The sequence below is a fragment of the Fusarium odoratissimum genome, assembly GCF_000260195.1.
Source record: "Fusarium odoratissimum NRRL 54006 unplaced genomic scaffold supercont1.36, whole genome shotgun sequence".
Lineage (NCBI taxonomy): Eukaryota > Fungi > Ascomycota > Sordariomycetes > Hypocreales > Nectriaceae > Fusarium > Fusarium odoratissimum.
In genome coordinates this window covers 313,800-326,708 of record NW_022158719.1, presented here as the reverse complement: position 1 = coordinate 326,708, position 12,909 = coordinate 313,800, and the positions used below count along the sequence as shown (strand labels likewise).

General features: G+C 48.6%; 5 protein-coding genes across 5 annotated transcripts; 2 read left to right on the top strand and 3 right to left on the bottom strand.

The window, feature by feature from the left end:
* Positions 1–335: 335 nt before the first annotated feature.
* FOIG_13883 (tyrosyl-tRNA synthetase) lies at positions 336–1,066 on the bottom strand (the record flags this gene model as incomplete). The annotated part of the gene is made up of 2 exons (XM_031215057.1): positions 336–1,015; positions 1,051–1,066. 2 exons carry the CDS (start codon positions 1,064–1,066, stop codon positions 336–338), a joined length of 696 nt encoding a protein of 231 aa, XP_031055328.1.
* A 40-nt stretch (positions 1,067–1,106) lies between these two features.
* On the bottom strand, positions 1,107–1,388 carry FOIG_13882 (tyrosyl-tRNA synthetase; the record flags this gene model as incomplete). The annotated part of the gene is made up of 1 exon (XM_031215056.1): positions 1,107–1,388. The coding sequence occupies one exon, from the start codon at positions 1,386–1,388 to the stop codon at positions 1,107–1,109; it is 282 nt and encodes a 93-aa protein (XP_031055327.1).
* A 448-nt stretch (positions 1,389–1,836) lies between these two features.
* Positions 1,837–4,997, bottom strand: FOIG_13881 (uncharacterized protein; the record flags this gene model as incomplete). The annotated part of the gene is made up of 3 exons (XM_031215055.1): positions 1,837–2,539; positions 2,590–3,481; positions 3,578–4,997. 3 exons carry the CDS (start codon positions 4,995–4,997, stop codon positions 1,837–1,839), a joined length of 3,015 nt encoding a protein of 1,004 aa, XP_031055326.1.
* Positions 4,998–5,602: 605 nt separating this feature from the next.
* Positions 5,603–6,787, top strand: FOIG_13880 (uncharacterized protein; the record flags this gene model as incomplete). The annotated part of the gene is made up of 5 exons (XM_031215054.1): positions 5,603–6,217; positions 6,315–6,388; positions 6,459–6,471; positions 6,525–6,697; positions 6,748–6,787. The coding sequence occupies 5 exons, from the start codon at positions 5,603–5,605 to the stop codon at positions 6,785–6,787; spliced, it is 915 nt and encodes a 304-aa protein (XP_031055325.1).
* Positions 6,788–9,159: 2,372 nt separating this feature from the next.
* Positions 9,160–10,605, top strand: FOIG_13879 (uncharacterized protein). Its single transcript, XM_031215053.1, has 2 exons — positions 9,160–9,397; positions 9,457–10,605. Exons 1-2 carry the CDS (start codon positions 9,216–9,218, stop codon positions 10,475–10,477), a joined length of 1,203 nt encoding a protein of 400 aa, XP_031055324.1. The 5' UTR covers positions 9,160–9,215; the 3' UTR covers positions 10,478–10,605.
* Positions 10,606–12,909: the final 2,304 nt, after the last annotated feature.

The window sequence follows — 12,909 nt, the reverse complement described above, 5'->3', positions numbered from 1 at the left end:
TTAAAAAAGTATATATCTAGTAGTATCCAGAGCAGAAAATACTTCAATTATGCCTTAAGTATATAATTTAGAGGTAGTACACAGGCTATGAGGTAGCACACATAGCTATAAATAAGGAAGAGATTAAACTAAAGAATATATCTTATATAAAGTGGAAGTGGCTATAAAGAATAACTACACTTAGCTGAGATAAATAAAGTTCCCCTTATGTTTATATATAGTACCTATTATTAGCTATTTATTAAGAAGTTTATATTTTTCTTATAACTTCTTTTATAAAGTAAAAAATAAAAAACTTAAGGCTGTTTACTGTTTTTCTTCACTATCTTTATTTTTTAAGATCTCTCTCTAAGTAGATAAGCCAGCTCGCCAATGCGCTGCCACTTATCGTCAGCTTTAAGGTCTTTCCGGATTAGGTCTAAAAGCTTGTTGAGTGTTTTGACTAATGTAGGTTTTACAATCTGCGGTGTTGAAATGTCGCTGGCATAATCCTCCTTGAGCTTGGAAATGTCGTAGACCAGATTCTCTCCTTCGCGCGTTTCAACCGTGAACCTTGGCTTGTCACCAGTTTTCAGTGACTCAACGCGGAAGATGACGTGTTCTATAAACGCAATGACACCATTGCCTTCAAGCTGTCTCGGGGCGTAGACAACCTTCCTGAGCTTCTTGGCGACTCCTTCTGGCGTATCGAGAAGATTAATCTTTGAGCTTGGCTCGCTTAAACTCATCTTCTGTGCATCTCCGAGACCTGGCACCATGGCGTTCATCAAGTGTGCTCGCACTTTGTAGCCAAGCTTTGGCATGTTGTCGATGGCGAAAGTAAACAATTTGCGCTGGTCCACACCGCCCAGTTCCGCGTCAACATTGAGGTACTCCTCGTCGAGGCTTTGCGAAATGGAGTATTCCAAGCTACCCAGGGTCAGATTTTCGCCTTGCTTAACGACTTCAGAACCGGCTTTGAGCAGCTGTGACACTTTGATGCTATTCGAGAATCGAAAGCGATCAGCCTGGTATTCTTTGCTGTGTTAGAATGAGCTCCCCACTACGAACTCCAGCTTGGAGACATCAACGCCAATAGCCTTGAGAGAACTCTTTATGAGGAGTCTTTAGTACTCGCATCGGTGTTTGGTCACTTCGAGAGGCGCCAGGCTGTCTATGTGTGCGTGCTTGTCGGCAAGGAGGATCTTGATGCAGTATCCTGCGTGGAGAAGCTCGGCGATCTTGACCATTGGTACGAAGTAGCCGCAGTGTGAATTTCCTGTTGGGGCGGTTCCCCAGTAGACGTGGAGGGGTCGTTTCTCTTTGAGGATCACATTGTGGATGATCTCGGGGTTTAGGACTTCAGATAGGTTGGCCTTGATTGGTGTGATTGATTCCTCTGGCGTCATGGTTGTTGCGCGGCAAACGGTTTCGCGATGGGTCGGGTTGATGTGTGAGGAGTTCAAGAATTGTGATGGACGAATTACACACCATTTTATCATATTTGGTTCGGCATCAGGGTGAGTCACGCCGGTATCTGGTGTCGAGCATGAAAGTTTGAGCTGAAGAAGGTTTTGTGTCAAAGTTTGTTGTCGGCGAGTCACGCTGCTGTTTCCATAGAGGGTTCGTGAATTCACTCAAGGTTTGGGAATGTGGGTGTGATAGAAATTTAAGATGACTAGGACCTTAGTTGTTTCTCTGTGTAATCGAATCAGTCTCTATGAGCTAGGTGTATTGTTTGCAGTTGAGTATTCTGGCTGAAACCATATAATCTCCGCATAATATAAACATGAGAGAACCAGCGTGGATATTCAAAGAGCATTGTACGCAACAAACGACACCGTATAGTAACTAGAATCATCTCAATGTCATATCAAAGCTCGCATCAGCAAGAATGCTATCTATCTCCGTATTGGTCGGGTTGATATCACTATCGCAAGGCAAAGCCGAGGACATGCCCACGGGCTGTTGCTCTTGCCACTGATTGCACAATGGCATCACCCACGCCTTGAACTTGTCAAGAAGACTGGGGTCGTCAGCCGCCGTCGTGTCACTGCCCAGGATCTCGCGGCCGCGCAGCTTGAGCGCCTCATCCGAGGGGAACCCAGCGCCACGTGCAATCTCGGCCTCGACAAAGCCCACGAGGCCGCTCTCGAGCTCGCGCGAGCAAAAGACTGTAGCGGGGCGATCATAGCGGGATGGGAAGGCTTCGATGTACCAGTCCAGTAAGGCTTGGTTGGTCTCGAAGGGCGTTGCGTTATTGCCAATGAAGATTTCAACCTTGTCAAAGCAGGGAGAAGTCGTGGCCAGGTTCGTCATCATGGTGGAATCATTCGTGCCACTTGGGATGTTGACTGAGGCCGTTGTGGATGGAGTAGCGTGGAGCATTCGCTTATTGGGAAAGACGTACGGAGGAGCGAAGCCCGTGCCGCCGTGGGTGATGTTCCAAGCGTTGGTGTCCAGCGAGAGGCCGGGACCCGAAGACAGGATGCCAACATCGCGCTTGAATCGCAAGAGCCACTCCGCGTTGTCGGCGGCGGTCTGGTTCCAGGGATCGTCGCTGTGATATGGTCAGCATATGTCGATCAGAAAGGAACCTATGGCGCTAACTCGTCAAAGATTATACATCGAGCCTGATGCTGAATCTCAGCATCAGTCGGTACATGGCAGTTTGGATTGTTAGGTGACATGATCGATGTGACGAAGCGCGTCAGCTCCCGAAAGAGGCGACGATAGCAGTTGGCATCCGTCAAGAAGAACGCTCCCGCTTGTCCTGCAACCGTGGAAGGGATCACCTCTGAGCAGCCCCCGAAAAACATCCTAGGAGATTGCGTTCGAGCCATCTCATTCAACTCCCGGCGTTGAGCCTGGAATATTGTGGGCTGTGGCTTGACACAAGTGCCCTCAGTCCTCGGAAGGTGTGCGCGTTGACGGAAGTTGTGCAGCCAGCTGTTGGAGGAGTTGATTAGCCTGACCAGCCAGTCGACAATGAAACTGGACGGAGTCGTCGAGGCTTCTTCGGTACGGCGGATGATGCGGCAGGCCTCCTGCTGGAGCTCACCGACGTCTAGGGTTTCGGGAACAGAACATCCCTTGGCCCACACAAACTCGTAGAGTTGGTTCTCGAGTGGGCATTGCTCAAACATGTTGTCCTCGCCATTGATCTTGAGGATAGACAACCTGTTCTTGCTCCCTTGGCGCAGCGGAGCCGTTTGTGCTCGGCGGTTGATAGCCTCCGAGGCCATGAGAAGGTCACGAAGCCAAGAGGTTCTGGCGGCGATACCTTGAAGGGAAAGAGACGAGACTTCGGAGACGAGAATGATACGGCAGGCCTCTACTTGTAATTCTTCGTCGCTCGGCAGTGTGCCCGTTCTTTCATGGTGGTTGAGCGTAAAATGATCCAGTTCTAGCTTTATCAACTCATAAGCGCTCTCCGGGCTCTCGGTTGGCGCAGCGGTCGCAACATAAGGGAATGGAGAGCGGCGTTCATTCTCGATCAGATCTAAACAAAGTTGGAATTAGCACGGTTGAAATGGCTTCGACGGCCAAAGACTCTTTGAGTGCCTTCAGACGGTCTGTGGGGTTGGGGGCTGCATACACGGAGGAATAAAATTCTCAACCATCTTGAGCACAGGAGCTTCGAAACCCCAGTCTCCCCTCCAGGCAGCCATTGTATTACCATTCCTAAAATGCTCTGCAAGATGGTCCACTCGAGCCGACCAGTTCGACATTACTATACCGCAAAACCCGCAGCGCGACCGGATATCAGGACCAGTGACCTTCCACGACTTCATGCTCCAGTCGAGGAATTTGACATTATGCATAAGTCTTAGGTGCTGATTAAGGTGATCTTTGCGATAAAATGTCCTATCTTCAGGGCGCCTCTCCATACAAGCCAAGAGGTTATGACTTTCGATGTGCTCATCGCTCGGCTCAACCTCGCCGCAGAAGGTACAGCAGTTCTGGTGGCTCTGGGGATTGAGGACCCGAGGCCCATTGGGGGCACACATCCACCGTTCTAGAGAGAGGTGTAGCGACTTCTCATGTCTCTGCCAGTCATACTTAGTCCCAAAGGTCCCTGCGCAGAACGTACACTGGAACTTCTTGAGCGGCACAGCTGAGGAGAGTTTCTCCTTGCGCTTGGGGACGGGTCTCCTGCGACGACGACGGCCGCGCTGACGCGTCATGGAGCCGAAGGAGGCACCGCTTGAAGTGCCAGCACTACTCGCGGAAGAGGCATTGTAGAGCGAAGGGTTGGATCCATCATCGGTGGAAATCAAGGAGGAAGGGCTTTTCAACCCCAAGGAAATCTTCGAGTTTAAGGCGACGGCCTGAGCGATGGCGGTGACTGAGGCGGGTTCGTTCTCGGGGGGTGAATCAACCCAACGCTCCAGGGGATTCAGATTCGTATTGATCTCGAAGGCAGGTGTATTCGGACGCCGGGGAATGTCGATAGGACCGGTACAGTTATTGCGAACAGAAGGGGAGGTGGACCTGCGGTGTTGGACCTTGCGTCTGCGGCGAGCATTGGTAAGCCAGTTCGAAATCTGGGTCTTGTTAAGACCTGTCTGACGCTGCAGCATCTCCCTCTCTTCCTCGTCAGGGTAGGGATGATCGCTGTTAGAGTTGAGCCAGTCTTTAAGAGTCCTGAGCGCCTCCTGAGAGAAACGAGTACCGATCTTGGACGGCAAGCCGTTTTTGTGGGAACCATGGGCTGAGCGGCATATCTCAGCAGAAGAGGTCGTAGGAGGCTGGTGATGCTGGGAGGCTTCAGAGAGGGGAGCATCCGAGAGACTAGCGGGAGGAAGGTTGCCGTGAGATGTAAGATCAGTGTACTCGCCAATAGTAGGCCATGATAAATCGAAAGACAGCAAGTTATCAGGTAAGGAACCAACGAGGAAGTTGTCTGGGAGGACGGACTGGGGGTGGTCATCATTGAAGAGCTGTCGGCACCAGAAGCTCAAGTCATCGTCATCGCAATGGGGCAGAAGCATGCCCCCGTCCGGATCGGCAGGCATCTCAATTTCCGTTGGGGGACAGACGAAAACAGTGGCGAGCAAATCAGCGATCTTGTCCTGGTGAATGAACTCTTTTCCTGGCTGCAGAACGCCCTAGGTGTCAATGGACTTCGAAGGGCGACGGACAACACGAAAGGTGAGGGGTGTTGTCTGCAAAGAGGCAAGGCAAAGTACTGTCGAGGCCTGATATCGTACTCGCGCATCTGGGTGCAAGGGAAGATGCGTTGTTAAGGTCAGGAGGGTGAATGTGAAAATCAACTACCAACCTAGTTACTTGAGGCGCTATAATGGGTCCTTTCGCGAGAGTTAAGTTAGTGCGCCCTTGTGTCAAGAAAATGTGGCTCTTGTGGGGCATGTGTGAGCTAACCCGATGCTTTGTAGTTAGTTGATCGACCAATCCTACCCTAGAGACGCTGCGCGTCAACAGATGCCCTAGTCTAGGTGGTCGCTCAACCATATCACTGATAATCTGTAACGATGTCTGCTACGAAGCTTAGATCACTATTTATAAGTTCGGTAACATGCCCAACTTAAAGGAAAGAGATTTAGTCCAGTTAACTATATTGAAACACTTATTTGTCTAACTATCAACCGATAGTGCCATTATGGGATCCGACTGCCATCACCTCCAGGTCTTTACAGACGTCCCAGCAGAACTCCTTCACCTACTCGAAGCCAGGCTTCTCCGATCTGTCACTCTCCTCCGCCTCCTGCAGTTCACCACCTTCGCCACAGGTAAGACAGTCTCTGCGCGAATCATTATCGCATCGGATATGCCCCTTCAAGAACGACATGGCAATACGCCAAACAGCAGCATGATTCGGCACTTCACAGCCGCTTATTTAGACCCCTCTCTCGGCCTCGAGACCAACATGTGGCTCTACTCGACCTTTGAGGACTCTCACGAGGAAATACCGGCATCTCCCGCTCCGTCTCCCGACGAAGACGCCCTCAGCCGGCAGCAGATCAAAGCCGTTCTCAATGAGGCCAGATACCAGGGGAGGATCTATCCTATCCAACCCCTCGCGCATCCGGACCACATCTTTATCGGCTCGCTCAATAACGCTGTGCGCGATGTGGCCATCGCTAGCGGTTTGCGCTTCGGTTCCACTCCCAAGTACGAGTATGAGAAGTTTATTTTCCGCATCGATGAGCTGCCGGCGCCTGCGGACCCTGAACTACAGCTGGCATGGTCTGGGGGACAGGCAAGGCCTGGGACTGTGAGTTGGTGAAGTCACGGACAAGCGTGCCGCGCAGTGTGTAAGCGATTGCAATGCCAAGATCAGTGAGAAGATCTGCCTTCCTGATAGGCAGTAGGGAGTTGCTGCTGACCCTGCCAAGCCTGTTTATCAAGCTGGAGGACGGGACGCCTGTCGCTTAGGCCTTCTTGGGTAAGTGTCAATCTACTGTAGGAATCACCCATGATCTGACAATTTAAGCTGTGGATGGGTCATTGTGTAGCGTTCACTGCGAGGTTAGCTCATACTCAATCCAATCACAGATTTTGCAGTAACTTACAGCCTGTAGGAGCCCTTCCGCCGTAGAGGCCTTGCCAAGACTGTAAGCGCGCAGCTCCTCCGCACTAAGACGAGTTCATTCGGCAGCGACAACTTCGCCGCGGCAGATGTGGCGCCGGATAACACAAGCAGCCAGGAAATGTGTAAGAGTCTGAATGGCAGCGTGCACTGGGTAGGGTCATGGTAGGTCAAGTGATAAGTGTCATCGCATCATGTTAACGAATAAATAATAGGGCTCTTTTAGATATTACAGAGGCAGCTCCTATTGAATAATAGAGAGCAAGGCTTGCAATCGGACCAGGAACACTTGAAATTAGAGAGTGTAGCCGTGGCAGATGCTGACATATCTGGTAGTTACCATGGCCCTGAAAGAATGAATTCCAGAGCGGAAAGAGGACCGCTTGCACGTCCGGCATAGTGAGCTCCAGGACCTGGCCTGATATAGGCCATATTATTAAGACCAGTGCGTCTGCCAGAGCATTTGAAGTCCGCCTGAGCGACCTTGATTGGGGGAAGATATTGTCATGATGCATTTCCATCGCCCCCGATTCCGTTACCTTGAGCTATTTATAGTAGATGCATCTGGACAGAGAGAAATGTGTCGGCAGAAAAGATAATATTAGAAGCGTTGACCACAAAGAGAACGTGGGTGGCGAAGTTGCCATGTTCGCGTTGCTCTCCTCTGTGGATACGACAACATCGCGAGTAATGTCCGGAAGACTAGCCCGAGAGAGCTGACCGATCGAAGCGAGACCCATAATAGTGGGTTCAGAGCATACAAGAGCTGTTGTGATGTTCCCCGACGACCACGTGGGCTGAGCTCGGTTCAATGACTATAGACATGAGACTTGAATCAGCGGCGGGTAATGCTCCATCCAATAAAGTCTGTCCTATCGCAGTCAAGCCTACTGAAGCTGAAACCTTAGCAGCGGCAATAGCAAAAGGCTGTATATGTCGCATGGTGGCGGCAATGCTGTGTCCATTGCTGTGTTGTAGGTATAGAGAACCTCAGTCATTTACGCTGTTGGCTTGCCAAACAGCGAGGGTAGATTTGCCCATCAGGAAAAGCTTGAGTCCTTGTGGAGGGGGCACGATCCTCAGTGGTTGCGGTGAGTAAGCCGGCTGCAAGTCTTGCAAATGTGCCTCGGGTGAACCCTTCTTCGACAATGCTTCCATTATATTCTGGGTCTCTGAGATGCTTGAGGCTAGGATTCGACCATCAAAGACAATATCGCGAGTTGGTATTCAGCATTCGGTCCGACATGGGCTCGCAAAGCTGTATCACCAATGAGGAACTGTGGAAGAAGCCTTTTGTTCTCAGATGGCCCCCAGCAACGGCATCCGTAGTCTGTGAGTAGAACATCTTAACTGACCATTTACTTAAAATGTGTTCAGTGGGAGGTAGAGATATTAGCAACCGACGCTCATGGTCTAAATTACTAGAAGCTGACTCAACACATAGGTGCAAAGCCTTGGTCAGCGCGACAATGCATCGTGCTTGGCTTCTGCAAAAGCCCAGGCTCCCACAAAGACGTTGCTATTATCCAATGACTAAGAGACTTCGTAATTTGCGAGAGCCAGAGCTAACAGTAGCTTGTCGATCTTATGCTTATCCTGCCCGACCTAAGCTCAGCCGCCAAGGCTTACGCGGCCCCTACGCTAGGCACCCTGACCTAGTTGGTGGAAATTTTAGATTCTTTCCCGCCAGATAGGGAGACAGTTAGAGTATAAAGTATAAACTTAACTTAAACGGAACTCGGCGAGAGAACATAAACGTCCCTTGTGAGAACGATACTGGATTGTGGACTTATTAGAAATGCCCATATTAAGGAGCAATTATATAACCGCCTCTGTACATGACAGCACAGGTATCCAGCCACAGACTTGCCCCTGTCACCGGATATGATTGATTCGAGAAGTCTAAGCGAGTCCTCAAATAGGATGTTACTTGACATACACACCTGGCCAGGCAGGAGCCAAGGCGCTCATTAGCGCTACAGCCCGGCCGTAAGTTTCTTGCATATCAAAGAGAAACCTCTATTACCTTTTATGATAGGCTTTATAAGGCTGAGTTTATGTGAATGAGGTTTGACAGGGCCAAGGTACTTAGGGCTTTGCCAAGCAATGATCGGAGTGTAGTCATAATTAGTCCGTCTGTGGATGCTGTCATTTATGCCAAGCCTCGGGTCGATCTCTTGGCGAGGATCTAGTATGGGAATAACATAAAGGGAGGGTAAGGCCCCAGAATCGAGACTGTGTCTTAGTCTTATAAAACCTCCTAGAGTTTATCCAATCAGATGGTGTGACTGACGTGCGCAAGCGTCACCACTGGCGGATGCAGTCGCCGCTCAGACCGTCAATTTGTGTCACCAGGAATATAGCGATAACGTAGGCGTGCTCTTTAACTACCTTAGGCTTAGTATAAAAAAACGCGTCAAGTTTAGCAATGCATCGCCTTGATGATGGAGTAAGTCTTGTCACACTACTAGCTAGTCTGGATGAGTTATTACTACAACCTGCCCCCTTTCATAAGTGGCTGATAGCATTACGTGTACCCATGAACCCATTAGCTATTTAACTAGACTGTCCTCATATCTGTGCACGTGGGCTCTTTTCTAACAGGAAGGTACTTAATTAGCAAGCATAGGCTTTCAAGGCTGCGCTGCCTACAACATTTCTTGGCTTGACGTTCCTTTTGGCTATGTCCTCGTATCACAAGATGCCGGATATCATCCCTACTTCAAACATGCACTTCTCAGTGAAGCTTTTCATATCTTACGCTTTCGACTGGGTGGTTCTTATCATCGCTTTAGTGGTCTCGGTGGTCGTGGGCAACCTCACGCCCAACAAGCGAGACTTCTCCTTGGTTAACCCCTACATCTCGCACGTGGCTCATCAACGTCCATTGCAAATCAAGTTCGCTAACTTTCATGGGCAATCAGGTACCCGTTCACAGGTGATACGATTTCTATCGGCCTGGCCGCGATCCTCTCTCTCGTCGTCCCGGCCGTTATCATCGCTGGCGTAGTCCTCGTCTTTGTGCCCGGAGGCACGGTACCAAACAACACACCTTCGAGTTTAATATGGAGGCGAAAGATATGGGAGCTTCATGTAGGCCTGTTGGGACTTGCATTGTCTTTCGTTTCTGTGTTCTTCTTCGTGCAATGTATGAAGAACCTGTTAGGCAAGCCCCGACCTAATATGCTGTCGAGATGTGAGCCGGATGTCTCCAACGCTATGAAGTACCTTGCGGCAGGGTATGCCAATAGTCTAGCGGATGGACGACTATACTCAGCCGACATTTGCCAACAGAGAGACTCGGCGAAGCTCAACGAAGGATTCCGAGCATTTCCTAGTGGGCACTCTTCGATAAGTGCTGCAGGACTTGTTTACTTGACCTTGTTCCTTGCTAGCAAGTTGGCTGTTAATATCCCGTTCGTCCCGCCGAGCATGAAATGGAGACACGAGGCATTTCCATCGCGATCAGGGGAGTATGAGCCGTCAGCATCTTCTTCCGCGACGGATAACGGACGGGACCCGGAGATCCAGTCACAGCGCCGCCAGGCTGCCGGCGCCCCTTTGTATCTCTTGGTCCTTGTTATCGTACCTTTTGCTCTAGCCGTCTACATCAATTGCTCGAGATGGTTCGACTACCAACACGACGGCTTCGACATCATTTTCGCTTTTCTAATGGGCACCGTTGCAGCGTATTACAGCTTCAGATTCTATCATCTGCCCATTGCAGGAGGAGCTGGCTGGGCCTGGAGGCCAAGAACTCACGATAGGGCATTCTGGGCTGGCGTTGGTAAGCTTGGCTATGTAGGGGATACTGGTGAGAATCATCATGCTGCCGCAGCTGTGGCAGACAGGACGCATAGCCATTGGAGTTCACGAGATCAGTCAAATTCACGCGAATATCAAGGAGATGATATCGAGCTGCAGGGGGCGGGTTTTAGAGTATAGGTAATAAGTTGTTTGAGCTACTGCTGGAGAGTTCTTGGTGTTGGCCCTGAGAGGAGGAAAACAGCTTTAAAAGATAGTCCTGCAAGGTTGTTCTACAATAATATCAAGTTATGACCTATTCAAACTACAGTATATAAGGGCCTAAACGACAGGGTGCACTAGGCAGGGTCATAGTAGGCCGAGAAACCCCTAAGTATTATTGCATTATATGAACTAATAGATAATAGGGCTCTTTTAGATATTTCGCGGTACGACAGCCAAGATACATTACTCACCGGCCTGTCTGTCCTTATAACAAAAGTCATTTAGTAAATACTCGGCTTTAGAGGTAATAAGAGAAATACTTAGTGTATTACAAGAAGTTGGGATGTTTATTACATGCCGTCACCTTCCAATAGCTTGTAGCCTGAGGTCTACGGGGCAACTATCTTGCCTAGTTATAAACATGAATCTTAGAATGGGTCCAGATACGTGGCAGTTCGTCAATCCAAGCCATACATAGTATAGAGGTTCGGGGCAATAGTGGATGAGAATTTACATTATTATCCTGATTACTATATATATCCCTATTTCTATTTGTAAAAGGGGAAATTCGCCATTTCTCAGCAGCTCTCATCGGCTTCCATTACTGTAAGTGAAGGTGGGACAGTATTTCACAGGTCCCCACATACTTTGATGGTAAACTATAGCATGGTTGACAACTTCCACTCAAAGGGGCTTTCATTCATGGAGATTGAACAATCTAAGCCTTAACACTAAGACTTTCCATCTGTAATAGAAATGGAGTCCCAGTCTTTAAAACAGCGAATATTAGCCCAGGGCCGGCTCTCTCCCCCTTTAATAGCCTTCGATATCATCCTTGACCGATGGCTTCAGTCTCTTGCATGTAGAAAGAATAACGTGTTGCTTTAGTGAATAAGAGCTGTATAGTCTTCTGGCTGCATGTTTTTAGTTCTATTGCCACCTAGAATACTACCGCAAGACGGAACAACGTAGTAAATAAAAGTGATTTGGCATAATTACCACTTTTGGCCATCCTATGAATCGAATGGCTGGAATATTCCATCATGTAGCAATCAACGTTGAATTCCAGATACGGGACCTGCTACCACAGCTTGACCTTCAGACTTTAGTCACTACGCGTCCTGTCTATACAGCCCTGAACCCCGTCAGCTACTTGGAAGTCGTTCAGGCTGAGGGGAAGTCTATTGATGTACTGCTGTTGGAATTGGTTGGGAAATGCCGTATAGACGAGCTTTCGTTTAGGTGCCGCTATCTTGCTCTGTTATTATCTCGCAAGATCCTTGATTTTCCTGGTGCTAAGTTAGATTGTCTTGGGGGACCTATTAGAGCTTCTTATACTCTGAAACGGTGGGTAATTGGGCTATCTTTTAGGTTTCTATGATATTAGTTTTATGCAATAGTAATTAGTTAGGTATTATAGTATAATACCTAAGTTGTGAGCAAGATGTGTTATTTGCAGTTAAGACTTATGGCTTAGAGCTGATATTAGCATAGAGAACTTAGAACTTAGCTACTCAGAAGCCTTAAGCCTATCTTAAGACAAGGGTAAATAGTTGTAATTAAGAACATAAATCCCTATACTATAATTATCCAGACTGACGCTGGCGATATAGATAGTAATGTTCCTTTTCAAGGTTAGAAGGAACTAGCTACGGCAAGTCTAGGGTATTTAGTTGAGTAAAATAGAGTGCCTAAAATACTCTAGCCGGAAATAACAATAGTATTCTCTTTTCCATCGGAAGTAAACGCAGCCCATCCGACGTCCGACATCCGACATCCCTGTCCGATTCACGAGATCAGACCCTTAACAAGATTTCTTTATTGTCTATACGATGAGGGGCTAATGCAATGAAGCTCACTGCTATAGGTAGTCTCCAATAAGAATCAAAGAGTCTCGAGATATCAAGTGCTGCATTCAACGCCTTATTGCAGATTTCTTATTATTCTCCCTCGGTACTGATTTCTTGTTGCATTGTCTTAGTAAGATGAAATATCTCACGCAGTTCAATGAAGGCATTTGCCCAAGGCCGGTGCCTCCATACACAAAGAGTGCAAGAACTTCTGTTCAGAGCTTGTGGGTGGTTGGAGTTCGGTTTGTTGCATTGCTGAGCCTAAACTGCCTAGATGCCATGTTGATGCGGCTAAATTTTGACCCTTTTCTCGCCTTTCCTAGCCCCCACCTAAATCCAAGGGCAGCTGTCTGTTCGTGCACGCTTCCACCTCTCCATTTCCGGTTACTACCTTCTTTTTCGCTCCTGGCCGCCAGCAACCAATCAAACCAGGACAGTACTACTTCTTCCTGTTATCTTACTTTCTTCACATTCGACTGTTGGAGAACATTAAGGTACATCATTCCTTTTACCTAAAACCCAGTAAATTCCTAGCATTAGCCTAGCAGGCCCACGGAG

What these genes read in the sequence shown, in the direction of transcription:
- FOIG_13879 (XM_031215053.1), top strand. Translation starts at nt 9,216, where the DNA reads ATGTCCTCGTATCACAAGATGCCGGATATCATCCCTACTTCAAACATG. An exon ending in TTGGTTAACCCCTACATCTC is followed by an intron (nt 9,398 to 9,456) that starts GCACGTGGCTCA and finishes ATGGGCAATCAG; the next exon opens with GTACCCGTTCACAGGTGATA.